This window comes from Chenopodium album, chromosome 23, assembly GCF_948465745.1.
Source record: "Chenopodium album chromosome 23, dcCheAlbu1.1, whole genome shotgun sequence".
Classification (NCBI taxonomy): Eukaryota; Viridiplantae; Streptophyta; class Magnoliopsida; order Caryophyllales; family Amaranthaceae; genus Chenopodium; species Chenopodium album.
Genome location: NC_137856.1, coordinates 32,275,039 through 32,302,351, shown reverse-complemented (window position 1 = coordinate 32,302,351; position 27,313 = coordinate 32,275,039). Strand labels below are relative to the sequence as shown.

The window sequence follows — 27,313 nt, the reverse complement described above, 5'->3', positions numbered from 1 at the left end:
TTTCAGGTCGGGTTTGTAACAGGTTGGGTTAAATTCGGATCGGGTTAGGAACGGGCCGGGTTGAATTCTAGTTAGGTTAGTAACAAGTCATGTTAAATTCGGGTTTTGACGAGTTAAAACGGGTTTGGGTCAAATTCTGTTCAAGTCGGGTTCGGTTCAGGTCAATAATTTATTGGTTACATTCGGGTCGAGTCATCTCCAAGTCAGTTCATATTCGGGTTCGGGTCTCACATACTCGGGTCAACTAACTCGAGTCTAGGGTTGGTTTAAGATCGCGTCAGGTCGGGTTTGGGTCACCATTTTTTGGGTTCAGATGGGTTGGTTAATAATCGGGTTTGAGTCGGTATTTCGGGTTGGGTCAACTTTTGACAGCTCTAGGTGCGTATATGATATTATTTTTAATGAACATAAATTATTTGCCGAACAGCTCTAACTTGAAATTACCACTCAAATAGTAGTCCTGTTTTGAAATTACCACCTGTAAATTTTTTTAATAATTAGTTGGAACTTTTAGCTTGCTGCTTGTATGCTGGATTTTAGATATATACTTATTGTTCTTTTAATAATAAAAACCTCGTGATTTGAGTAAATTTCATTAATAAATATATATTACATCAAGAGTTCTAATTACGGAATATATTAGGAATCCAATAACAAGTTTGTAAATAATTATTTTACATAATACAGAGTACATATACATATCTTAAACTTAGGAAGAGAACACAATGTGTATATTGAAATTATTGATATTCTGATATTCTCCATCAAACCAGCCTTGTTGCCCTTGTACCAGCGAATTTCTAAACCCTTTTAGACTTTTAGTACCTGCACAATGTACAATACTATAATGCACAATTGAACATCCTACATATAACGGAACGTGCATTATAATAAGTACTCTCTTTGTCTGATTTTCACTATTAACATTTTTATTATTAGCGTAATTTGAACTAATATTGTGGCATTTAATCTGGACAAAGATGTAATAATTACATAATAACTGAAATGGAGAGCTTGATTCTAATACAACATTTACGGGTTGCTAGTTTGTGTACTTCTTGCTTTAATTTAACAATTATGTTCGACTATTTGTGTAGTTACTAGTTAGTGTGTGTAATAATTACATAATAACTGAAATGGAGAGCTTGATTCTAATACAACATTTACGGGTTGCTAGTTTGTGTACTTCTTGCTTTAATTTAACAATTATGTTCGACTATTTGTGTAGTTACTAGTTAGTGTGTGTAGTGGTTCGGGCATTGCCTTGGCTTTTTTTTTTCTTTACATCATATATATTTATATTTTAATCTTATGAAAAATAAATGAATTATATTACTTAATAAATGAAAAGAATATTATAATATTATGTGAAACTTGAAACATTAATGATAGTTGGTTGAGATGGTAAAAGTATTATCTAAATATATTGGAGGAGGTTATGAGTTCGAATCTTGTTGAAAACATATTTTATTTTGTTAAATGAAGTGGCTAACTTACGTGGCGAATATACTTTGGATGATGACGTGGCATTGTGACACAGGCACACATACTTTGAAGAGTGTCACGTGGCACCGTTCCTTTAAAAGGAACGCCTTTTTATATATAGTATAGATAGAGCATAAACTTTAATTGTTGACCATGTTTATTATGATGGAGCTTGGATTTTAGCCTTCAAATTCGTAATTTTTTGATTTTTTTTCGCCCGAAAATAAAAATTGCCGAGATGTTTACCATGGTTCCTAATACCTTCCGGGTGTCCAATTGGGTCGGTGGAACCATCCAATATGCCCTTAAACGGTCATTCTACCCGTTCACAACTTGCATTGATTTCGTTAACTCAAGCCTACCACGTACGTTTATGACAACATCTAATGATCATATATGGTTTCAAACGGCATTATATGACCCTGAGATATATCCCCTAGGGTCTCAACACTTTTTGACACCGGTGCCCGGAACCTCAAAATTTCCTCAAAAAGTGTGAATTATAGCTAGCTAGAGCTGTCAAAGTGACCTGTAACCTGACTTGAACCTGACCTGATTTAACCGAAAACCGATTTGATCCAATACTTTATGACCTGAACCCAAATCTGCCCCCGACCTGATAGTAACCGTCTACCAATTTAACCCGACCTGAAAACAATCCGAATCTGTACTAGTATCCGACCCAATTAAAACATGAACCTGTGTCATGGAAGGTTTAATAAAATTTTATATACCTTTTATTTAGCTTTTTTACTGGTATAATTCTGTAAACCCTCAATCCGATTTAATAAAACCTTTTGTTCAGCTTATATAACTTTTGTTCTCTATTACTCGTATATAGGTTTGATAAAATCTTGACGATACTTGATCAAATTATGGAAGGCGTAATTACATAGTTCAACTTGGCCACATCAATATTTATTAGAATTGAACTTGAACCAGAATCCGACTCAACACTAATCCAAACCCGAATGTACCATCTTGTTAACCCATCCAAACCCGACTCAACACAACCCGAACCTGAAATTGAACCCGATCTGATTTTAACTTGAATTGAACCCAACCTATATTCGAAAAGGTGAACGACCCGTCATAACTTGAACTAAAATTGACCCAACCTGAAGCTAAACCTAATCTGAAGCTAGATTGACCCGACATAACCTGATCCAGATTTAACTCGAGACCTAATTTGACCCGACCCAAACCCAATTTGAATACCCGAATTGACAGCTCTACTCTTAGCATATACTCTGTATCTAATAAGATTAGAAGTACATTTCAGCTTATATATATACTCCGTAACTAATAAAAGTATATGAATAAATCATGTACGTATACGAAGTATATCATATCATACCTTTTTAGTTAAAAAGAGATTAGAAGTACATTTATATATAGGCTTTGCTAAGATCAACAAATTAACATATGATTATAAAAATAGTTACAACTAGATTAATGTAATTATAATTTATGTCTTCTAAAATTGTAGGCTTCAATGAAGAACAAGACTACAAGAGGAGCACTTTTAGACCATCTCCAATGGTGAGACTCAAGTTTGAGTATTAAAATACAAAATGATGAGTTGTTTTTTACCTTCAATGGTGATACCATACCCACTTCTTAATTTAGCAACTCATATGAAGTCTAAATTATTCTCAATGGTGAGTTTCTCTAAAATATACAAATGTCACTTTCAATTTATGACCCATCAATTATTATAAGATTACAAATAATAAAAAAAAAAGATAAAACTTAAATAAATTACAAAATATATTAGAATATTGACAACGGCCCACACTTTTTGTCAAATGAGACTCAAAGAAAGTTGCTAAGTTTAGAGACCAGCTTATTGGTATACATTGCAAAAAATACTCTCTCCCCTAAACATACTCACTTGAGTCTCGCCATTGGAGATGGTCTTAGCGCGAATGTTGTCGTTGTATTGTGCTTGTAAACTGTAAAATAAGAAGATGAATAAATGAATAATAGTATTCAATTACTCATAATAGGTTACGTTGACAACATTAAAATATGGACATATCTTATATATATTGAAACTTATTCTAGTGTTTCAGTGTTTGTGTTCTAATCTGGTATAATTAGGGAACAAGGCTAGAAAGTATGCCTTGAAAAAGTTTGTTATATTGGAGTGAGCAACCCCTTTGTGCCCTTAGACGAGGCTTGAAATTATAAAATTTGACTGCTATTTTATTTATTTTTTATAATATAGATTTAAGAAAAGCTAAATAATGATTTTCAATTGATTATATAATTTGACGGTGAATGTTGATAGTCTTGATACCAAATACACAGATTAACTTCTTTTTACATCATTTGTATTATGTACTTCGTAACACATAAATCTCGACTATGTACTTCGTAACACATAAATCTCGACGTATAAATTAATCCAATAAATTGAATCTCTTATACAAACAAAGACTGTAGACTGTAACAAGAAATTATTCAAAGACTGTCAATTGTGAGTACTTATACGAGTTAGGCTTACGAGGTTGTAAGTTTTAACCATAAACATTACAAAGACTGTCGACTGTAACAAGAAATTATGCCACAAAACACAAGATCTATAATAAAGCAATAAAATATACTCGTATAGCAGTAATGTTTAGTTGGAACATTTAGCTTGCTGCTTGTATGCTGGATTTTATATATACTTGTTCTTTTATTATGATGGAGTTTCAATTGTAAAATATCATCCTTGATTTTCTTGAAATATGTAACAAATATATAACCATTTACAGCAGAATTACTGTTAGGAAAGGACCTAAGAGGTAAATCAGTTTTGGCAAACTTATAACAGAGCAACTCCAAACTGAGAAAACTCATAACAAATCAGCATAAGACCGAGTGACCGACCCATCCAGAAAAAGGAAAATGCTAGAAATAATCCCAAGAGAATCGTTCACTAATATCGATGATGGGGATGTGTTTAATGTAAGGCCAATCCTCCCCGGGGGGATCTTTTTGACATCTACTCTTCAAGCTTTCTGAACATCTGACGAGCTTAAGTCGGTTTAAAGAGGTGAGTTTGGGCATCCAATTCGGTATTGATTCGAGTCTTTTGCAACCCCGAATTTCAAGGGTTTCGAGGGCAGACAAGGATTGCATCCAATCTGGCAGACTCACTAGCTGTGGGAGACCCCTAAATACCAACTTCCGGAGGGAGTGATGAAGGGATCGCCATGGCTTGCCATCCTCTGTCTCTTCTGATAGCCTCACATTTGGACAATTGTTTATCGATAACTCCTTTAAGGCAGTGAGATGCTCTAATCCTCCACAAACACTCCTTAGTCTTTCACACCTACTAAATGTCAAGTTTTGCAGAGAAGACGAGCAGTTGCGAAACACCCCCTCTAATTCTTCAAAGCTCTCCAACTCCCCCCAAACATCTTGAATTACTAACCATTCAAGACTCTGAAAAGCCACCATGTGAAGAGATTTCAACCACATCACATTGTCTATCTCCACTTTCTTTAACGTAGGAATTGGGATACTACTACTTTTACTCAAATTTTCAGGACCAAACAATAATTGCCACAACTTTCCAAAAAAGAATACTAATAATGATGGAGGAACCTCACCTATTTTTTCATCCCTCTTTGTTTGTAATACTTCCAGTCTATTATTGAAATTGGTTAACCGTAATTTATCCACCTTGAGACACCGCGGAATACTTGTCAACTCTGGGCATCCCTGTATTCTCACTTCAGAGAGACATAATTGCATGTTTTTGTTATCTTCAAGGAGATGAAGATCATCTCCCAACGCTTTCAACTTGGGCAAATCAGACAAATCAAGTTGTTTCAAGGAGGGGAAGATTGATACTCCTTGACCACATTCTGATCTGAAACCTGATGGATTAATCTCTATGTACTCTAACTTGGGCAAATTCTCAAGCCAGAGTTCTTTGAGATGCTGCAAGTTTCCCAGACACAGCGGCATGAACTCCAACTCCTTGCAATCCTTAAGTTCAATACGTACAAGCTTTGGAATGAGGGTTATCCAACTAGGCATTCTCACACCAAGGTACCCCCATATTTCTAATCGCTCGAGATTCGAATGTGGTTGCAGCTCTTCCATAAATCTTGTTGCTTCCTCAGTATCCACACCTCCATCTACCTCCTGATGACAAAAACGAAAGGTAACGCCCTTGAGATGTTCCTTCCTACTTAGATAATGTCCTTCACTTCTGCTGTCATCTACCTTAACGGCATTTTTAGGCCACTTAAACTGGATTTCAAGACGACCTTTGAGGTTGTTCATAGCCTTAAGATCTTCCAGTCCATCAAACCATTGCTTCATAGTTGAATCACTCCCTTCACCACCCACTATAAAATCACTTAGCCTATGAAGGTCTTTCAACTCACCCATTCCCTTGGGAAAACAAGTTAAGTTGAAGCACTTCCTCGTAAGCAAGGTCCTAAGCTTCACCAGCCTGCTCAACTCTTCTGGCAGCTCTTTCAATTTATTGCAAAAATCTAAGTTTAAGGTTTGTAGATTACATAATTTTGTAATCGACTTTGGAAGCTCTTCTAGTCCGGGGTTCCACGAGAGATCTAAATACCTCAAATGCAACAGATCGCCTATCGATTTTGGCAATGTCTTGATACTGCTTCTAGACAAATCCAATGCCCTAAGGCGAATGCAATTAGCCATTGATGCCTTAACATCTTGATGCTGGTAGCCAATAGAGAGATACGTTCGAATATGGGACTTGTCTAATGAACATCTTGCACCTTTGTTTGTGATAACAGACAGATGGCGAACTTTATTATTCAAGTTGCCTTCTAAGTTATCTGTTGCACAAATCTCCTGTTTGGTTACCATTTGAGCAACATCGTGCATGAGATCGTGTATCTTAAAATACGTAGTATCAAAACTTTCATTTATTTCTATGTCTTGAAAGAAACATCGTTGCAACAAAATTGAAAAATATTCCTCGGCAACATCTTCTATGCTTCGACCATCTGTCGGGACAATATAGCCTTGTGCCATCCAAAGGCTTATTAGCATCTCCTTTTCTATCTCACAATCCTTAGGAAACAACGCACAATAGCTGAAACAACTTTTCAGTGGAGACTCGAGATTATAATAACTCAGCTTCAATATAGGCATGATGTCATTCTGGCTCTCTCCGAGGTTGGCTAATGGATTTTGCGCAAGTGATACCCATAGAGTCTTGTCTTGACCATATAAGAGACTTCCTATTACTCTTATAGCAAGAGGAACTCGAGCACATCGTTTTACAATATCTTGCCCGATCTTGACCAAGTCATCAGGAGGGTTAGACGATTGCAATCCAAAAGCCATCCTTTCAAACAAACGCCTAGAATTTTCTTCTGATAAGCCTTCAAGCTCGTATGGTCGACTGCCTCCTATAATTTTTGCTGTCTTTAGTGAACGTGTTGTTACCAAAATCCAGCTTCCTTTTTGACCTCCGATTAAGAATTTTTCCAGGTTAAGCCACTGATCACGCTTCTCAGACCATACATCATCTAAAACAAGCAGGAATTTTTTGCCTGCTAGCTGATGGCCTAGCTGTTTTTGTACCTGTTCCAGGGTGAAGTCCTTCTGAGGCTCGTTGTTAGTTGCCGAAGCCAAAATCTGACAAAGAATATCTTTTACATCAAGTTGCTTCTGATCATGATCGGAGACACTAGCCCATAACCTCAACGGAAATGCACTTGTAACCCTTGAATCATTATACACAAGTTGAGCAAGAGCTGTTTTGCCCAACCCTCCAATTCCCACAATCGTGAAAGAAGATACATCGCGTTGCACATTAGAATCAAGCATCATACCAACAATCTTCTCCAAGTCCTCCTTTCTTCCAATAATATCATCTGCACGCACAAGAGAACAGGTCTCGGGCTTTCTTCTCCGCATAGGCTCGGAATCATGCTTAAAGCTAAATCGAGTGTTGTAATCAATAGCCTCCAGTTTCTTCTTGATACTCTCAACCCCTTGAGACATTCTGCGAGCAACACCAGCCTCTGAAAAGAAACTACACACCTTTTCAGAGAGAGTAACGCCAGCATTCTGCTGAGCAAGAGTAGCAAACTCGTCCAGCAGATCATCTGCTTCAAAGACCACGTCCTTCAGCTTCTCGAACTCATACTCTTGTAAATGGGAGAGCTCCTGCTTGGCCTCTGCATCAAGAAGCACAGCTCTGAGGGCCGTCACAGTTTGTTGAAGATCATCAAGCTGTGATTTGTACTTTAAGTCTGACATGAATTTTTTGAGCGCTGCAGAGTCCAGCGACGCAAGCAGAGTTTGAGCAGCTGATAGCACAACGCCACCAGCTGATAGCACAATGCCAGCAGCTTCCATTTTTTTTTCTGAAAAAAGATGTTAAAGAAAATGGTGAAAGAAGAAAATAATGGTAAACAAGGTCTGCTATACTCTACTTACAACTTGCAAGAAAAAGTTGTAAAAATCATATTCGTTGAAATGTTGTAGCAAAAGGAGATAAGGTAGTGGTATAATGTCATAATTCCAATACCCAATTAGAAATAGCAAAAGGAGATAAGGTAGATCAGTTTTACATGCTGGACCAATCATTTTTCTTAGATAAGGTAATGTTATATTTTCATTTAATAAAGTACTACCTCAATTTCATACTATGTGCAATGCAACAAAGTAGGTTTCACGAACTCTTAGATAAGATTTGTGTGTGAGTAGAGAGAAAAATCATGATACTTGTACATGTGATAATGAGAGAGAAAGAAATAATAATCCTTTTTTATAAGTTATATTTGAATTTGCATATTTGTTGAGATACAACTTTAATCATTAACATCTTTAATTAGAGATTAATTAAAATTATGAAAACATTAATTTATAAAAGTAAACATTATGATAAATCCAATAAAATATTTTACATTCCTACTTTTCTCTATTATATGAGGAATAAATGCTAGAACTAAGAATGTAATTTAGGGACGGAGGGAGTACGAAGTATTAATTTCGGTGGCTCCACAAATTTGGTTATTTTCTTTCCTGGTTGTTTCCTTAGAAGAATTTCTTGGAAACAAGACAAGGAGTTTCCTAGAAATATTATTGCATAGGCAAGGATTTTGACATTCACATGCATTTTCACATTTGGTGCCCCACAAACAACTTGCATTATGGTTGCTTTTGAAAATCATAAGGAGACAGGATACTGAGCATCAACTTTTTATTTTTGGTGGTATTTAATATGTTATTTATGATATTATTTTGGGCTTATCTAAGTAAACTCCTTGCAATGGTTGTTTCACTTTTGACCTCATAATGTCATGAAAGGAAATCAGCTGAGAAATATAGGAAGACCATGGTGAATCAAAATTAGAACAAAAAAAAAAAAAAAAAAAAAAGATCTAAGCTATATCCAACCTTAAGATCTTATCCTGTTCACAGTCTTCACACTGCTTCCTTGGCTAGTTCTCAATGTTAGTAGGCTTTTAAAATTAGAAATCAATGGGTTTTTCTAGTTCAAAATTATTTATGGATATGAGTTAATGTCACCTTTGTGGCATTATGTATTTATTATCAGTGGGTGAGTTTTTTTTTATACTGGGGCAAACTGAACTGCCAGATGTGAGTCATATGACTGAAGAAGTCCCAAAGCTTAACCAAATGATGTAAGATCAATTTTCTTGCTAGACAAATAATTTTTCTTATGTCAGGTAGTGCTGTATTTTCATCTAAAGCAATAATTCAGTGGCTCCACAAATTTGATTTTTACTTTCCTGGTTGTTTCACTGGTGTAGTGGACTAGTGGGACTATGACTAGAACAATTTCTCGGAAACAGGGCAAAGAGTAACCACTTACTCACCGTCTCTTAAAAGATTGTCCCGTAAAATAGAGGTGTAACGAAGTTCACCACCAACAGCGTTCTAGCAAATTATTCACAGCCATATACTTTCTCCGCCCACGATTATCTACAGCAAACATTTTTTTTTGCGGACACTTAGGCAAAACTTTTAGCGTAGTTTAATTAAGTTTAGGTGGGTTTAATTAAGTTTTTAAAAGGAGGGAAATAGGAGAGAGAAAGTAGTCTCATATGTTTAAAGTTTGTTAGTGTGTTAAAGTGTCTGGGAAATAGGAGAGAGAAAGTGGTCTCATATGTTTAAGTTTGGTAAAATGATATTTTTTACATTTTAAAATTTACTAAAAGAGGAAAGATAAAAAATTGTTGCACATAATAGAGAGCACCTATTTATGGCAAATGTTGCAAATGATTGTGGGCGGAGGGAGTAGATAAAATAAAAGCCCCTAATTAAAACCCAAAAAGGGCTACAAATCCTAATCCATGAAATCTTTAAACAACATTAAGTATTAAAAACCATTAATCATTCTATAGTAGCCCTCTAGAGATCACAGTTAAGCACTTGGATTCTTATCTTTGTACATTATTCAGTCAAAAGCATATTTTCCAGGACCAATTAATGACTCTTTTAGCTTATTTGATAATTAATGAAAAATACTCATTCTTAATACTTTTTCTGATCAAAATTTGACCAGCACATACGAATTGAAACAAGAAAGTAAGAAACTGAGCTTACATTCACAAGAACACCACACAAAATGCAACAATTAAGAATGTTTCCAGAATGAACCAAATCAAATTACAAATTAAAGTTACACAAAACAGAAAAATAAAAAAAGAAATTGATTGCACATTCTGAGAAATCAACGGCGACAAATGTTCTAATGTATAGCAAAGTACTAATGTAAAGTTGTTAGAATGATAATTTAAGGAGATGTACATGGCAATTGAAAAAAAAAAAGTTCAATAATCCATATAAGAGCAATTAAATCAACAATTGGTCTTGTATGGACCCGGTTTGTAATAAATTATTGTAGACTCAAAATTTGACACTTTCAAATATTATAATCACATTTTGGATGATATAATCACTTTTTTAGATGATATAACTATCTTTTTGTGAGTCATATATTTTGAATTATATAATCTCATATTAAACCATTTAATGAGATTATATAATTATCTTTATGATGATAAAATTTAAAAATCATCTTATGAATGATGTAATTTACTATTTGATACTTTTTATAACGATAAATTCACTTTTTGAATGATACATTTACATAACAATTTCAGGATGATATAATCACTTTTGTAGTAATATAATTACATTTCGTATGATATAATCACATTCGTATGGTATACTAGAAGGTTGGGTCTACAATAAGTTATTGTAGACCGAGTCTAGATAATTGTGTAATTAAACCTTATAATATCAGATAGTTGACAATTATAAAGAAAAATTTACATCATACCTTAACTTTAATGGAGGAGAGAATACTCAGAGTATGCTTCAATGGAAAACTTGAGGAAACTTTAATGGAGGAGAGAGACTAAGAGAGAGAGAAAGAGTTGAATGAATTTTAAGAGTGGAAACTAGAAAGAGGCAATAATGGAAAAGAGGAAAGTTAGCTTTTAAATTTCAATTGCAGTTCGGCTTCATTTCATGGGAATTGTGGATTTCATGCTTTTGCTACTCAAGTCCTCACTATTCCATATCTCACTAGAGTTACTACTGAGGGCATGCTAGGATTTAGACCTGGCAATCCTGACCCGACCCGATTGACCCGACTCGTAACCCGAAGTTGACCCGAAAATAACCCGAACTCGAACTAACCTGATTTGATTCGAACCCGACCCGAAATAGAGTTGACCTGAAGACCCGAAGTGACCCGACTCGAATGACCTGACCTGAAATTGACCCGAAACCCGAACTTGACTCGACCCGAAATGACCCGAAGTGACCCGACCCACTTTAAACCCGAATTGATTGACCCGAATCAACCCAACCCGAATTAACCCGAATAATAAGTGAATAGGATGAAATGGTGAAATTACTTGTTTTAGAGCTTCTTTCTTTTCTAAGTAATAGGTACTCACGATTATTATTTTTTATATTTTTTTAACGATTTTACTTTATTTTTCCAACTATTTTTTTTTTATTAAGTGAATTTATTTTGGTGACTCGACACAAACTTGACCCGAATAGACCCGACTCGAATTGACTCGACCCGAAATTGACCCGATTCAAAATTGACCCGACCCGAACAGACCCGACCTGACCCGAACTTAACCCGACCCGAACTTGACCTGATCCGAACTTGACCCGAAGTGCTGACCTGAATTTGACTCGAAACCCGAATCGACTCGACTCGAACCCGAACCCAACCTGAACATTTGCTGATCCGAACTTGACCCGACCTGAATTGACCCGACACGGACCCGACCCGAATGACCTGTTTGCCAGGTCTATTTGGATTGGGGGTAAAACATTAAGAGGGTAATAAAAGTCAAATTAAGCAAAATGAATGTGAAAATAGGGAAGAAGGAGATAGTGATGGTGTGATTGTAAGAAGATTATGTAGTGATGGTATGGTGTGAGGTGAAGAAAGAGGAATCAATACCCTCATTTTGGGGGTAATAGTTACACTAGGGGGAGGGTGGGTAACTATTATCCTATAATTCCTCCATCTCCCTCTTTTCCTCATGGCACAACTAGTTAGTTACACTAGTGAGTCTTCACAAAATCACTCTAGTAACTCCTAAGTACTCTTGTCATAAGTCATAAATTATATATATATATATATATATATATATATATATATATATATATATATATATATATATATATATATATATATATATATATATATATATATATATATATATATAGTTTGGGTTTTTCTAAGCTATATCCCCCAAGTTATTGAAATTCTAAGCTGTGCCAATGTTTTTTCAAAGTTATAAATTGTGTCCTCCATCTCACGATATTCTATCAACAATACACTTTGACAGCCATATTAGTTAAGTAGCGTTATTAATTTGACACATATCCCGTTCTAATTAGTTTAACACTTTAATAAACTATAAAAATCGGAAAACAAAATAATTAAAACATAATTAAGAATTAATTAGAACAAAAACCAACCACCCCTCCCACCACCATAACCCAACCCATCAGCTCACGTCGTCACCGTTGGCAACCGGCTTCCCACCCTCATCGCCCAGTCAATTCCTCCCGTCGGCGAGCCCCCACCCTTTCCCCCTCGCCCTCCTTCCTTCCTTAACACTCCATGAACACAACCATGTGACGCAACCCAACCCAGATAACCGACTAGCCCAAAAGCCGAACACCAACCACCACGAAACAACCAACAATCCCTTACTCCCACCTCGAAACAACCCTCCCTCGTCGTTTCGGGGTATGAGAAAGGGAGTTGGGGGTTGTTTCGTGGTGGTTTAATAGAGGACGACGATGGTTGGGTTGTTGGGGTTTCGAGAAAGAAGGTGGATGCAGTGGGGATTAGGGGAAAAGGAGGGGGTCGAGGTGGGTGAGATGGGGAGGTACGGTACTGGTCGGCCATTGAGGTGGTTAAGGTGGAGTGCCGGCCGGTTTTCCGGCGAGTTTAGGGGATGGGTTAGAGTTTGGCGGTGGGGAGGATTTCGGTTTTTTTATTTTTTTTAATGTTTTTATTTTCATAAATTTTAATTAATGTTTTTAATAAGTAACTAGAAACGACAATTGACGAACCCTAATGCCCGTTAATTAATGTTAACGTCAAAGGTTATTGCTAATAAAAAAAAGTGAGGTTGAGGGTACAACTTAGATGTTTGAAAAAACATGGGCACAGCTTAGAAACCGAAGAAGTTTGGGGGCATAGCTCAGAAAAAAAAAAACCTCTTTTTTTTCATCTTTCCTAGGTTCTTCCAATCCGAGTTAGCGGGCTAGACATTTTTGAAGTGGGAAAAAAGGGTAAGAGAATCTTCACCCTAACAAAAACTTTTACATGCCCCCGGTTTACAACATTTTTGCGAAAAGTGACCCATATTTTCACAAAAGTGACCCTTTTTTCACATAAGTGACCCCCTTTTTTCATAAAAGTGACCTTTTTAAAAAAAAAAAATTTTTTTTTACAAAACAAACAGAGAAGTAACATAGGAATTTTCATCAATAACCACTATCATTCGCTTTAAATTCGAGAAGCAACAAATCCCAGATTCACCAGAATAATCATCATAAATGTTTGTGGGAAACACCATAATGATGAAGACTAACACCATAGCGGAAAAAACGGAGATTAATTTTCCATACCAAATAGCCATTTTTGTGCCGCTTCGATAATGATTTGAGATGAAGCCAATCATCTATTTTTGTGGCTGGAGGTTCATAAATGTTGATAAAAACAATCGATTGAATTTCAATTATATAAATCAAAAACTCAATTTAAACAAAATTTTGTGAAAAAATTGTCATTTGAGAAATTGGTTTTACAGTCGAAACTTTTTTATCAACAAAATATTAATTGTACGTTGAAAATTTCAGAATAGCAAAAGTGATTTCTTAGGCATGGAAGATGAACAGAAAATGAAAGAGTAAAGAAGGAGAGAGAGGAAAGTAAGAGTAGAGAGAGAAACTCAAAGAAGAAAGAAAGATCCTGAAAATGAAAAATAAGGAAGAAGGTGCAAACAGATAGATGATAACTTACTTTATTTGAGCCGATTTACAATAATGCTATTGTATACCGGGTATTTTATAATATTTACCTGCAAATTATAAGATGCACCATGGTGCACCTAGAAATAGGTGCACCACACCAATACTTTTGAACATTTAATAAAAAAATCTGAACAAGTGCAAATTTTGAACATGTAGTAAAAACATCTGAACATCGCAAATTTTGAACATTTAATAATAAAATCTGAAAAATCGCAATGCATCATGCCTATACTTTTGAACATTTATTATAAAAATTTTGAACAATCGCGAATTTTGAACATCTAGTAAAAAAAATTCTGAACATCGCAAATTTTGAACATTTAGTAAAAAAATCTGAACAATCGCAATGCACTACGTCTATACTTTTGAACATATATATATATATATATATATATATATATATATATATATATATATATATATATATATATATATATATATATATATATATATATATATATATATATATATATATATATATATGAACAATCGCAAATTTTGAATTATTACTTGTCACATAAATAATTTTGAAAGAATTTTGTCTGACTCGTTATAATTCAATAGTTTTGTAATATAAACTGAACATTTACTATATACAAAATGAACATTTCTCTATAAAATATGAACATAAAAATTGCATGTTTATGTTCATTTTTTGTGAAGTGTTCATATTTTTTTTTTACTAAATGTTCATTTTTTTTTGTAAAATGTTCAATTTTTTTTACTAAATGTTCAAAAGTATAGACGTGGTGCACCTAATTCTAGGTGCACCATGGTTCACATAATACTAATTTATATTTACCTCACCCTAAAGTGTCTCTTGTAAGGCTTGGCCCCATAACCTCATGAAGTCATGATTGTAAGATGCAAACATTACCATTAGTGTATCATTTGAACATAATTATTGAACCATTCAATGTTTATTATGGAGTACATAGTAGTTCAACAAAAATGACGGTAGTGAACTATAACCTCTACATATGTGATATGCCCTTTATTATAAGGAAAAACTAAAAATAAATAAATTCCAACTTTCATCAGTTTTGGTAGAATAATCACAATTTTGGATTATTCTGGAAGTAGAAGTACTAGGCATAAACTAATTGACCTTGAATATAGAAAGGGGGTTTCTCTTTATGTTGAAAACCCGACAACGATTTATTAAACAAAATCATCACCAAATAAAATGAATTACAAATGCACAGGTAAAAAATTCTTTCAAATTTAAGAGAAGAATATAATTTGTACATTCTCCATGAATCTAGCTTTGTTGCCCTTGTGTTGTAACAGCACTTTGTCAGCAACTCTCAACAGTTTCCAGCTTATTTCTGAATTTCTCTACTATCTCTAGCTATCTGCACAGTACACAATACAAAGTACTAGTGAACATCCAATTATTGTGACAATTAATCTGGACAAAGATGCAATAACCTAAGTTCAAAAAGTTAAAATGTATCAGTAAAACTGAAATAAAAAATTTGATTCTAATACGGCATTTAAAGAGCAGAAACTTCATTTGCTAACCATGTTTATTGTTATGATGGAGTTCAGTTGTAAAATTTCATCCTTGATTTTCTTGAGATATGTAACAAAAATATATAGCACCATATTAAGTAGTTTTTTGTTTGAATTACTGCTAGGCAAGGACCTAAGAGATAAATCAGTTTTGTAAACTTGAATCAGAGCATTTTCTAATTGATTAATGATCATATGAACTCCAAACTGTGAAACCTTATAACAAATCAGCATAAGACCGACCCATCTAGAAAGAGCAGCAATGTTATGAGTTATATAAAAGAAAAATGCTAGAAAATATTATCACGAAACGGAGAAGTATGCTATACTTGTCTGCGTACCTGCTAATGGAATAAGAATGATTATAGAGAAGTTGCGGAAATAAGTCATTCAAAGTCCGATTGAAATTTGATGATGGGAATGTGTTTAATGTAGGGCCAATCCTCCCCGGGGGGATCTTTTTGACATCTACTCTTCAGGCTTTCTGAACATTGTATGAGCAGAAGGTGGTTCAGAGAGGTGAGAAAGGGCATCCAATTTGGTATTGATTCGAGTCTTTTGCAATCATCAATACAAAGGAATTCGAGGGCAGCCAATGATTGCATCCAATCAGGCAGACTCACTAGCTGTGGAAGACTCTTAAATGACAAAGAATGGAAAGATGGATGAAGGGATCGCCATGGCCTGCCATCCTCTGTCTCTTCTGATAGCCTCACATTAAAACAATTCCATATCCATAACGACCTTAAGGAAGTGAGATGCTCTAATCCTCTAGAAACACTCCTTAGTTTGTGACAGCATTCAATATTTAAGGTTTGCAGAGAAGCCGAGCAGTTGCGAAACACCTCCTCTACTCCTTCAAAGCTCTCCACCTCCCCACGATATTTTAAATATACAAGACTCTGAAAAGCCACCATGGGCAGAGAATTTAGCCACATCACATTGTCTGTTTCCACGGCCCTTAGTATAGGAATTGGAATAGTACTGCTTTGATTCGATTTTTCAGGATCAAACAATGACTCTCCTATTTTTTCATCCCTTTTCGTTTGTAATATTTTCAGTCTTTTATTGAACTTTCTTAAAGTTAGATGTTCTACCTTAAGGCACAGCGGAATACATGTCAACTCTGGGCAACTCACTATACGCACTATAACCCAGTCAGAGATACATAATGGCATTTTTTTGTTATCTTCACGGAGAAGATCATCTCTCCAACCTTTCAACTTCGGCAAATGAAGCAACTGAAGGGATTCCAAGCTGGGGAAGATTGACACTCCTTGAGCACATTCTGACCCAGGCATGGAACTGAAAATTGATGGACTGATTTCTATGTACTCCAACTTATGTAATTGCTCAAGCCAGAGGTATTTGAGATGCCGCAAGCTTCCAAGACACGGAAGGTACTCCAACTCCTCGCAAAGCAAAAGATGAATACGTACAAGATTTGGGAGAAGGGTTGTCCAACTAGGCATTCTCACACAAAGATACCCCTCTACTTTTAACTGCTCGAGATTTGAATGTGGTTGCAACTCTTCCATAAACCTTCTTGCTTCCTCAGTATCCACATCTTGATCAACCATCGAGTGATGAAAATCTAATGTAAGGCCCTTGAGAAGTTCCTTGCTCCTTAGATAATGTCCTTCAGTTCTCCTGTCGTCTAAGTTAACAGCATTTTTCGGCCGCAGCTGGATTCTAAGACTACCTTTGAGATTGTTCAGAGCCTTAAGATCTTCCAGTCCATCAAACCATTGCTTCGTAGTTGAATCACTCCCTTCACCACCCACTATAAAATTGCTTAGCATATGAAGGTTTTTCAACTTACCCATCCCCTTGGGAAACCTTGTCATTTTCAAACAATTAGATGTAACCAAGGCCCTAAGCTTCACCAGCCTGCTCAAATCTTTTGGCAGCTCTCTCAAATTATAGCAACCACTTAAGTTTAAGGTTTGTAGATTACATAGTTTTGTAATCGACTTCGGAAGCACTTCTAATCTGCAGTTCCTTGAGAGATCTAAGTACCTTAAATGCAACAATTCACCAATTGATTCTGGCAATGTTTTGATACATTTATAAGACAAATCCAATGCCCTAAGGCGAATGCAATTAGCTAATAATGCCTCCACGAACAACTGCTCCATTTTAACAGCTTGATACCAGTCGCCAACAAAAAGATACGTTCGAATATGGGACTTGAAAGACGAATATCTTCCAGCTTTGTTTTTGGCAACAGTCAGATGGCGAACTTTATCATCCAAGTTGCCCTCTAAGTTACCAGTTGCACAAATCTCATGTTTAGTTACTATTTGACCAACATCGTGCATGAGATCGTGTAACTTAAACAATATAATATCACCATTTTCATCTCTTCGTACGTTTTGAAAGAAACATCTTTGCAACAAAATTGAAATATATTCCTCAGCAGCATCTTCAATTCTCTGACCTTCATCTAAAGGGACGATATAGCCTTGTGCCATCCAAAGGCTTATTAGCATCTCCTTTTCTATCTCATAATCCTTAGGAAACAACGCACAATAGCTGAAACAACTTTTCAGTGGAGACTCAAGATTATGATAACTCAACTTCAGTATAGGCATGATGTCATTCTGGCTCTCTCTGAGGTTGGCTAATCGAATTTGCGCAAGTGATTGCCACTTACTCTTGTCTTGACCATATAAGAGACTTCCTACCACTCTAATAGCAAGAGGGGATTGAGCACATCCTTTTACAATCTCCTGCCCAATCTTCACCAAGTCGTAAGGAGGGTTAGACGATTGTAATCCAAAAGCAATGCTTTCAAACAAACACCAAGAATTCTCCTCTGACAGCCCTTGGAGCTTGTATGTTAAACCGTCTCCTACAATTTTTGCTGTTGCTAGTGAACGTGTTGTTACCAAAATCCAGCTTCCTTTTTGACCTCCGATTAAGAATCTTTCCAGGTCAAGCCACTGATCACGCTTCTCAGACCATACATCGTCTAGAACAAGAAAGTATTTTTTGCCTGCTAGTCGATCGCGTAGCTGTTTTTGTACCTGATCCAAGGTGGAGTGCTCATGTGATTGGCCAGAAGCCAAAATTTTACAAAGAATTTCTTTTACATCAAGTTGCTTCTGATCTTGATCAGAGACACAAGTCCACAACCTCAGCGGAAATGCACTTGTAACCCTTGGATCGTTATACACAAGTTGAGAAAGAGCTGTTTTGCCCAACCCTCCAATTCCCACGATTGTGAGAAAAGATACATTGCGTTGCACATTAGAATCGAGCATCATGCCAACAATCTTCTCCAAGTCATCCTTTCTTCCAATGATTTCACATGCATCCACATAAGAACAGGTTTCGGGCCTTCTCCTCCGAATAGGCTCGGGATCATGCTTAAAGCTAAACTGAGTGTTGTAAGCAATAGCATCCAGTTTCTTCCTGATTTTCTTAACCCCTCGAGACATTCTGTAAGCAGCACCAAGTGGGTTATCAGAAAAGAAACGACACGCCTTTTTTAATAGATTACCACCAGCTTCCAAGAGTTGCTTCTGCCGAGCAAGAGTAACAAATTCATCCAGCAAATCATCTGCTTCAAAGACCGCATCCTTGAGCTCCTCGAGCTTGTACTTTGCTTCATGGGAGAGCTCTTGCTTGGCCTCTGCATCAAGAAGCACAACATTGACAGCAGAGACGGTGCGTTGGAGGTCATCAAGCTGGGATTTGTAGCCAAAGATTGAAAGGATCTCTTGGAGCTCTGAACACTGCAGCGCTGTTAGCAGAGTTTGAGCAGCCGATAGAACTGTGCCAACAATATCCATTTTTTTTTTTTTTCTGAAAAAAAGATGTGATTAAACAAGGTCACTGTTTGCAAGCTCTTCTATATTCCACTTAAAACTAAAAATAATGCAAACATTGAATCACATTCGTTGAAATCTTGCACTCTGTAGCAAAAGGAGATTAGGTAGTGCTGTACTGTCATCATTTAGATATCCATTTAGCTTTGTTGAAATAATGAAAGCTAGACCAATCATTTTTCTTGTATTAGATAGTGCTATATTTTCATCTAATTTATTAATTTCAGTGGCAACACAAATTTGATCTTTTCTTTCCTGATTGTTTCACTAGTCAACTAAATACTACTCCCCGTTTAAAAAAAAAAAAAAAAAAAAAAAAAAATTTACTCAGTAGAAGAATTTCTTGGAAACATGATGAGAAGTAATACGACAATCCATCCGTCCCTTGATCAAAATTTTGACGTGCACTTACAAATTGAAACAAGAAACTGAGCTAACAATCACAACACCCATAAATGCAACAATTAAGAATATTTCAAGGATGAACAAGACGAAATAACAAATTAAAGTTAAATTTGTCATGTTATATTTTCAACTATCAACATTTTATTATTTTTGTTTATCGGTAATTAGAAATATTAATAATTTAATTTGTCCATTGATACACGAAAGGCGTCAACTAAAAAGAAACGGAGTAAGTAATTGATACAGTAGCATATTATGAGAAATCAGAAGCGACAAATATTCTATATATTTTTAGCAAAGTACTAATGTTTTTTTGTTAGAATGACAAGTCAAGGAAGTGTGATGGAGATTGAAAAAATCGTTCAATAATCCATCAAAGAACAATTGAATCAAAGATAGTGTGTACTTAATTAAACCCTTTAGTGTGAAATTGAAATTCAATAATTATATAGAAGAATATACATCTTACCTCAGCTTCAATCGAGGAGAAAAATCTCAGAGTATGCTTCAATGGAACCCATAATTATGCTTCCTATATATCATAAATAAAATATTTGGTTATGTATTCTTACTTAATTGATTAATTAGGATGGCCGCAAATGGTCAAAGTTCTCAAAGTGGAAGAGGTAAGAATAAGCGCTTCTGGAAGAAAGAGGAGGAAGAAGCTTTGATTGATTGTTTGTTGGAGTTAAGTTGTGACCAACAATGGAAAGGAGAAGGAGGGTTTAGGAATGGATACTTGAATCAGTTGGAGCTTATGCTGAACAATAAGTTTCCTGGATGTGGTTTAAAAGCCATTCCTCACATTGAATCAAAGTTCAAATGGTTCAAAGATAAGTATGCAATAGTTGCTGAAATGGTGAACAAGACATCCGGGTTTCAGTGGGATGAAGAAACTAGTACAATACAATGTGAGAGACAAGCTTATGATGATTTTTGCAAGGTAACTGATTTCTTTTTTTTTTTTTTTCTTTATATATTTTTTAAAATCTTGCATTTTACTTAATCTAATATAATATATAACTAATGTTTAGACTCATCCTAAAGCTGGAGGATTATGGAAGACTCCTTTTCCTTACCTTAGCAAGCTAGATGATATATTTGGTGTTGATAGAGCTAATGGTCTTGCGGCTGAGTTGCCTGAGGACTCTATCCATAACCTTGAAAAGGACGTTGTTCACCTTGATAATGATAGTGACGATGAAGAGTTATCTGTTACTTGTTCACCTGGTTTAGCTACAGATTACACTCAACCCCAACCTCCTCCTGCTAAGAGAATGAAAAAGGAAAAGACTCCAAAGACTAATAAGAAAAAGAGAGCTACTCGATTTGAAAATGTATCATCTGTTGACAATATGGCAGTTGGTTTTATGAAAGATATGAATAATCATCTTGCTACTATTGCGTCTGCCATGAGTACAACACAAGAGCGTGAACAAGAGATTGTTGAACAAAAGAGAAGGCTATTATCTGAGATTGGAAGTTTGCCTGGAATTACCCAAGCTGAAGTTATAAGAGCTGCTAGTTTGTTTTCATCAAATCCTAGCCAAATGGAGATTTTCTTTTCAAGTCCTGATGATGAATGGAAAAAGGAGGTGGTGCTTGACCTTTTGAGTCGTAATGCTTGAAATAATTTGTCTATTTTCATGACAAATTGCCAAATGTGATGGATTATGAATTTGTTTTCTTTGAATAAATGTTCACTTGGAATTTTAAACAGGGTTTTTGAGTATTAGTTTTAATATTAAATAATTATCTCAAATATTAATGTGATTGTTTAAAATTTAACAGAAGCTTTGTAGTTATTGCTCTTAGAGAATTGATTTTGCTAGTTGATTAAACATTTAGTACACTTCAATGGAAAACTCAGAGTACACTTCAATGGAGGAGAGAGACTAAGAGAGAAACTGTTGAATGAATTTATGAGTAGAAAGAGGAAAAAATGGAAAAGAGAAAAGTATAGCTTTTGAACCTCACTTGCATTTCGGTTTCATTTCATGGGAATAATGGATTTCATGCTGTATGTATTTTGAATACTCCGTATTTGTCCAGCTATATTAATGACATAAATAATAATCTAATGATCAGCCTTTTTAATGTACTGATTAATATATTAATTATGGAAAAATACTAGTTGATCTTCATGATTAACATAATTGTCAATCATAGGGGTGATAGTGTCTTTTCATTCATTAAGTTGAGGATAATAATGTCATTGCACATGTAATGACATGTTCATATTGCCAGCTATGCAATATACAGAGTAATGGCGTTAGTAACTAAGTTCAAAGCCCCAAATCCCCACCCTCCTTCTCTCTCCTCTCTCTCGAAGTTCCAACAATGGTGGGTGTGTAGTAGCTCCGGTGATGGAGGGTGTAGTGGCCGGTGACAATGAAACTGAAATTAGTTGGGAGACAACTAGCTATGACTCCGGCAACGGGTGGTGGTGGTGTTCGTACTTAAATCGATCTCTCATCCGCCAACGTCGGCAAAAATTATGCCCAAGAGCTTCTTGAAAAAGCTCCCTAGGTTAGTCATTTGAAGGAAAAATGGTCACCTTTAACCTTTGGGGTAAACCAAGCCCTAATTTCACCTTTTCTTCTTAGGGTTTTCGTTTACGCCGCCGAAAATGATGGTATTGTTGGTGTCGGTGGTCGATTTATTGGTTGAAGCTTGAAGATGATGAAGATTGTGGTATGGTAGCTTCAATGGAGGAAGCAGCTTGAACACTACTGTTGTTACTGTTAGTAAACAGAGTTAGGATCTAGGCTTGCATACTTGGTGATTAAGCGGCTGACAAAGCACAAGTATGAGCTGGCTAGTATGAGTAAGCACTAGATTAACAAAATATGTTAATCATGAAGATCAACTGGGCAAGCCCCATTAATTATACTCTTTTGAGCAGCTGATGATAGCATAGTGCCAACAATATACATGAAAAAAAAAAATGGGAATGAATAAGGTAATGATTTGCAAGCTCTGCTAATATGGTTAGGTAAGCTCTCCACTCAAAAGAAAAAATAATGTAGTAAAAGGAGATTAGGTAGTGCTTTAATAACAATTAACAAAAGGAGATTAGGACACAAACCTAAGATCATATCCTGTTCACACTGCTGCCTTGGCTAGTAGGCTCAGTATAACAGAATCCAAACACAATCTCACTATGTTAGTAGGACACAAGCGATGTGGAAGGCTTTTAAACTTTAAAAAAATCAATGGATTTTTCTTGTTTTAATAATTATGGATATGACATCTTTGGGACAAGCAAATAACAGCACAAGGAAACTAAGGAAAAGCTTTCAACAATCAAAACAAGCATTATTGCATTAAGGTGAATGAACCAAGTCCATAATGACATAATACTCAAAACTGACCTAGTTAGTTGCCAAGAAAAAGGCTAATAAGCAAAACTTTCGAACTGAGCAAGGCTAAATCACCACCTTGACAGTTTAGGTATTAAAAAACCAGCTAATATCCCTTAATACTAATACACCTTTTACAGCACGATTAGACAGTTCGGTCAAATTAAGCTCAAAAGTGTTACCTGATTGTGTAATGTCCAAAGGCTTACTCTCCAGATTGAATTCCTGTCATTCTTCAGGTTTCTTGATATTGGCCATTGGGGGTTGTACTCATTCAGCTTGTGAAAAACTGTCCTGGATTGGAACCTTGCAGAGAAATCATTGAGGGCTTTTCAATAAGCAATTAATCATGAAGTCTTTACCGCTGAACTTAAAAAAAATAAACAGCATGAACCTTTTACCTTGACGGCAAGAAACCAATAGGAGCCATTTCTTCAGATCAAATACTTTTGTTCAGAACTTTGGATACCTCACTCCATTCTTACCTGCATTCTTAGGAGTTATGATTTAAGAAAGGCAATAATGTTCAAATTAACAAAGGAATTAAGTTTTAAATAAAGATTCACTAAGATAGAGGTCTAACGAATAATACACCACCAACAATCATCAGTGTCCTAGCAAATTATTCAACCCAAAAATAAAAGGGTTACGCTTACGCATCCTAATCCATACAATCTTTAAACAACATTTAGTATTGGAAAATAAACATTTTAAAACCATTAACAAGGTACCCCAAGTAGTAGTTTCACCATAAACTATAACACACCATCACCGCTGGCTAACACCTCCATGCCCCCAAGATGATATTAGCTGAAGGTATCGTCTGTATCACATTTTTGTCCCCTATAATTAGAAAGAAGCAAATAACTAAAGGCTAAAAGTATTGTTCTATTTTCATCATATTATAATATAACTGCCCATGTTTTGATACAGTACTATCAAAGTTGATTCCAATTACTATCTGCTAACTAATCATTCTATAGTAGCCAAACAATTAAATATCAATTCCAACTGCAATTACTTTATAAAGCCAATTTATATTTCTAATTAGAAAATGAACCAGAACACAGAACAAATATTAAAAACAATTAAACAGAAAAGTTGAAAGGAAATGCAGTAAGATAGAGAAAACAGACCAATTTTGCGAAACCTGGAGCCTTTCCAAAGGCAAAAACTCTGATTGTAGGAAGAAAAAGGCTTGAGGAGGAGGGTGAGTCGACCCATGACCCGGGCAGTAAGATGGAGTCGGGTAACCAGAGATAGATGGAGGAGAGCCCTGTATGAAAAAATTTGGTACATTGGAGTGAGCAACCCCTTTGTGCCCTTAGAGCAAGTTTATCTGGTGACGACGTCATCTTGAGTCTTAGAACTTATGTTTAAACTTTCTCTATTTTTTCTTCTTAAATCTCAAGAAAGCCGTTAGGCTAAAGTGATAAATTTGAATAAGTTTTAGTTAGTCTTAACTAAAATTTGATGACATCATTTTCAATGGAGTCAACAAAAATAATATCACATCCAAGTCTTAAAATTAGAAATTTTAACAGCTAGATTTAAGAAAAACTAATAAATGATTTTTGATTGATTATATAACTTGACGGTGACTAAATTAATTGCTTAAAGTTTTTAATGTTGGTAGTCTTGATACCAAATACATTGATTAAATTCTTTTTACATCATTTGTATTTTGTACTCCGTAACACATAAATCTCCACGTACAAATTAATCCGATAAATCGAGTCTCTTATGAAGAGCATACAGACCGGGTTTCATGAGTCCTCTTCCCATCACATAACATTAAATCGCTTTGATGGTTTCACACTTTCACATCAAACAAAAGAACATTGGGATTCAAATGAATTAGGCTTAAGATTTTGACTATAAATGTCAAACATACTACGAAGTTTTAAGTTTTAACCATAAACAATAGATACAATGACTGTCGACTGTTAGGGCTGTACTCAGTTTGATTTGGACCAAACCAAACCGCATTTTAGCGATTTGGTTTGGTTTACAGTAAATAAGGTTTGGTTTTGATTTTTTTGGCAAATACGGTTTGCGGTAAACAGTATTTTAATATTTACATAATTTTTAAATAAATTAAAATTATTATTTCTTTCTCTGTTTTTCAATACTAGCAACACACCTTTTATCACACTTTTCGAGGAGGTGATTTAACTAGGTAAACGAATGAATTAAGCTATGAAATTTGAACTGTAGCAATTTATCCCTTTCTTTTTATAGATGGTAAAATTTTGTAAATTAATTTATCCGTTTACCTAGTCTAATATCTTCCTTAAAATGTGTGTCGAAGGAGTATGTTGCAACTAAATAAAAACCGAGGAAGTATATATTATTAAAAAAAAACATGAAAAATCAAAAGAAAATTGTACGTTTGGTACCATGAAAAATCCCTTTCTTTTTATAGGTGGTAAAACATGAAGCTGAAGGCTAATATCAACGCTTTTAAAGATATTTTCGAGGTTTCAGGGTGTCGAAAAGGCTTGAGATCTTTGGAGATAAATCTCGGGGTCATATAATGCCGTTTGGTACCATATATGATCATTATATGTTGTCATAAATGTTTGTGGTAGGCTTGAATAATGAAATCGGTGCAACTTGTAAATCGGTAAATTGACCGTTTAAAGGCAAATTGGATGGTTCCACCCACCCAATTGGACTCCCAGAGGGTATTAGGGACCATGGTAAACTTTTTGGCAATTTTTATTTCCGAGCGAAAAAGTCAAAAAATTCCAAAATTGAAGGCTAATATTCTTTTTGAGAACTTTGGAGGTTTCGGAGCCCGGTGTCGAAAGAGATTTTAGGGGATACTTCTTGGAGTCATATAATGTCCAAATGTCGTTTGGAACCATATATGATAATTATATGTTGTCATAAATGTTCGTGGTAGGCTAAAATTAAAGAAAGCGGTGCAAGTTATAAATCGGTAGATTGGCTGTTTAAAGGCAAATTGGATGGTTCCACCCAACCAATTGGACTCCCAGAGGGTATTAGGGACCGTGGTAAACATTTCTGTATTTCTGGGCGCAAAAAGGTTAAAAAATTTCAAAATTGAAATCCACGCTTTTTGAGAATTTTAGGATGTTTCAGGGCCCGGTGTCGAAAAGTTTTGAGATTTAAGGGGATACATGTTGGGGTCATATAATGTTGTTTGGAACCATATATGATCATTATATGTTGTCATAAATGTTCGTAATAGGCTTGGGTTAATTTAATCGGTGCAAGTTGTAAACTTGCATGTAAAATAACCGTTTAAATGCAAATAGGATGGTTCCACCCACCCAATTGGACTCCTGGAGGATATTAAGGATCATGGTAAACATTTCGGAAAATTTTATTTCCGGGCGAAAAAATTAAAAGAAAAATTCTAAAATTGAAGGCTAATATCCACGCAATTTGAGAAATTTTTGAGGTTTCGGAGGCCCGGTGTCGAAAAGCCTTTGGATTTTAAGGGATACATCTCGGGGTCATATAATGCCGTTTGAAACCATATATGATCATTATATGTTGTTATAAATGTTTGTAGTAGGCTTGAGTTAATGAAATCGATGCAAGTTGTAAACCGGTAAATTGGCCGTTTAAAGGCAAATTGGATGGTTCCACCCACCCAATTGGACTCCTAGAGGATATTAGAGACCATGGTAAACATTTCGGCATTTCCGGGCGAAAAAAGTCAAAAAATTCAAAAATCGAAGGCTAATATCCACGCTATTTGAGAAATTTCGAATGTTTCGGGACCTAGTGTCGAAAAGCATTGAAATTTTAGGGGATACATCTCGGGGTCATATAATAACGTTTAGATCCACATATGATCATTATATGCTGTCATAAATGTTCGTGGTAAGGTTGAGTTAATGAAATCGGTGTAAGTCGTTTAAAGGCAAATTGGATGGTTCCACTTAGCCAATTAGACTCCTGGAGGATATTAGGGACCATGGTAAACATTTCGGCAATTTTTATTCTCGGGTGAATAAAAGTAAAAAAATTTCAGATATTGAAGTTTAATATCCACGCTTTTTGAGAAATTTTGGAGGTTTCGGGTAAACGGGTTGGTTGGGGTCGGTAAGAGTGGGTCGGGTCAACTCGGGTTGGGTCAATTCGGATTAATTCCATAACCTATGCGGGTCGGGTTTGGGTTAGGTCATG

At 35.5% G+C, this 27,313-nt stretch overlaps 3 protein-coding genes across 3 annotated transcripts; 1 reads left to right on the top strand and 2 right to left on the bottom strand.

Annotated features, from left to right (window-relative positions):
- Nucleotides 1–4,383: 4,383 nt before the first annotated feature.
- On the bottom strand, nucleotides 4,384–7,836 carry LOC145607390 (putative disease resistance protein RGA1). Its single transcript, XM_081663059.1, has one exon. The coding sequence runs from the start codon at nucleotides 7,834–7,836 to the stop codon at nucleotides 4,384–4,386; it is 3,453 nt and encodes a 1,150-aa protein (XP_081519185.1).
- Nucleotides 7,837–15,927: 8,091 nt separating this feature from the next.
- Nucleotides 15,928–19,448, bottom strand: LOC145606764 (putative disease resistance protein RGA1). The gene has a single exon (XM_081662591.1). It carries the CDS (start codon nucleotides 19,344–19,346, stop codon nucleotides 15,936–15,938), a length of 3,411 nt encoding a protein of 1,136 aa, XP_081518717.1. The 5' UTR covers nucleotides 19,347–19,448; the 3' UTR covers nucleotides 15,928–15,935.
- Nucleotides 19,449–20,376: 928 nt separating this feature from the next.
- Nucleotides 20,377–21,415, top strand: LOC145607389 (uncharacterized). Its single transcript, XM_081663058.1, has 2 exons — nucleotides 20,377–20,730; nucleotides 20,822–21,415. Exons 1-2 carry the CDS (start codon nucleotides 20,377–20,379, stop codon nucleotides 21,413–21,415), a joined length of 948 nt encoding a protein of 315 aa, XP_081519184.1.
- Nucleotides 21,416–27,313: the final 5,898 nt, after the last annotated feature.

What these genes read in the sequence shown, in the direction of transcription:
- LOC145606764 (XM_081662591.1), bottom strand. Translation starts at nt 19,346, where the DNA reads ATGGATATTGTTGGCACAGTTCTATCGGCTGCTCAAACTCTGCTAACA.
- LOC145607390 (XM_081663059.1), bottom strand. Translation starts at nt 7,836, where the DNA reads ATGGAAGCTGCTGGCATTGTGCTATCAGCTGGTGGCGTTGTGCTATCA.
- LOC145607389 (XM_081663058.1), top strand. Translation starts at nt 20,377, where the DNA reads ATGGCCGCAAATGGTCAAAGTTCTCAAAGTGGAAGAGGTAAGAATAAG. An exon ending in CTTATGATGATTTTTGCAAG is followed by an intron (nt 20,731 to 20,821) that starts GTAACTGATTTC and finishes ACTAATGTTTAG; the next exon opens with ACTCATCCTAAAGCTGGAGG.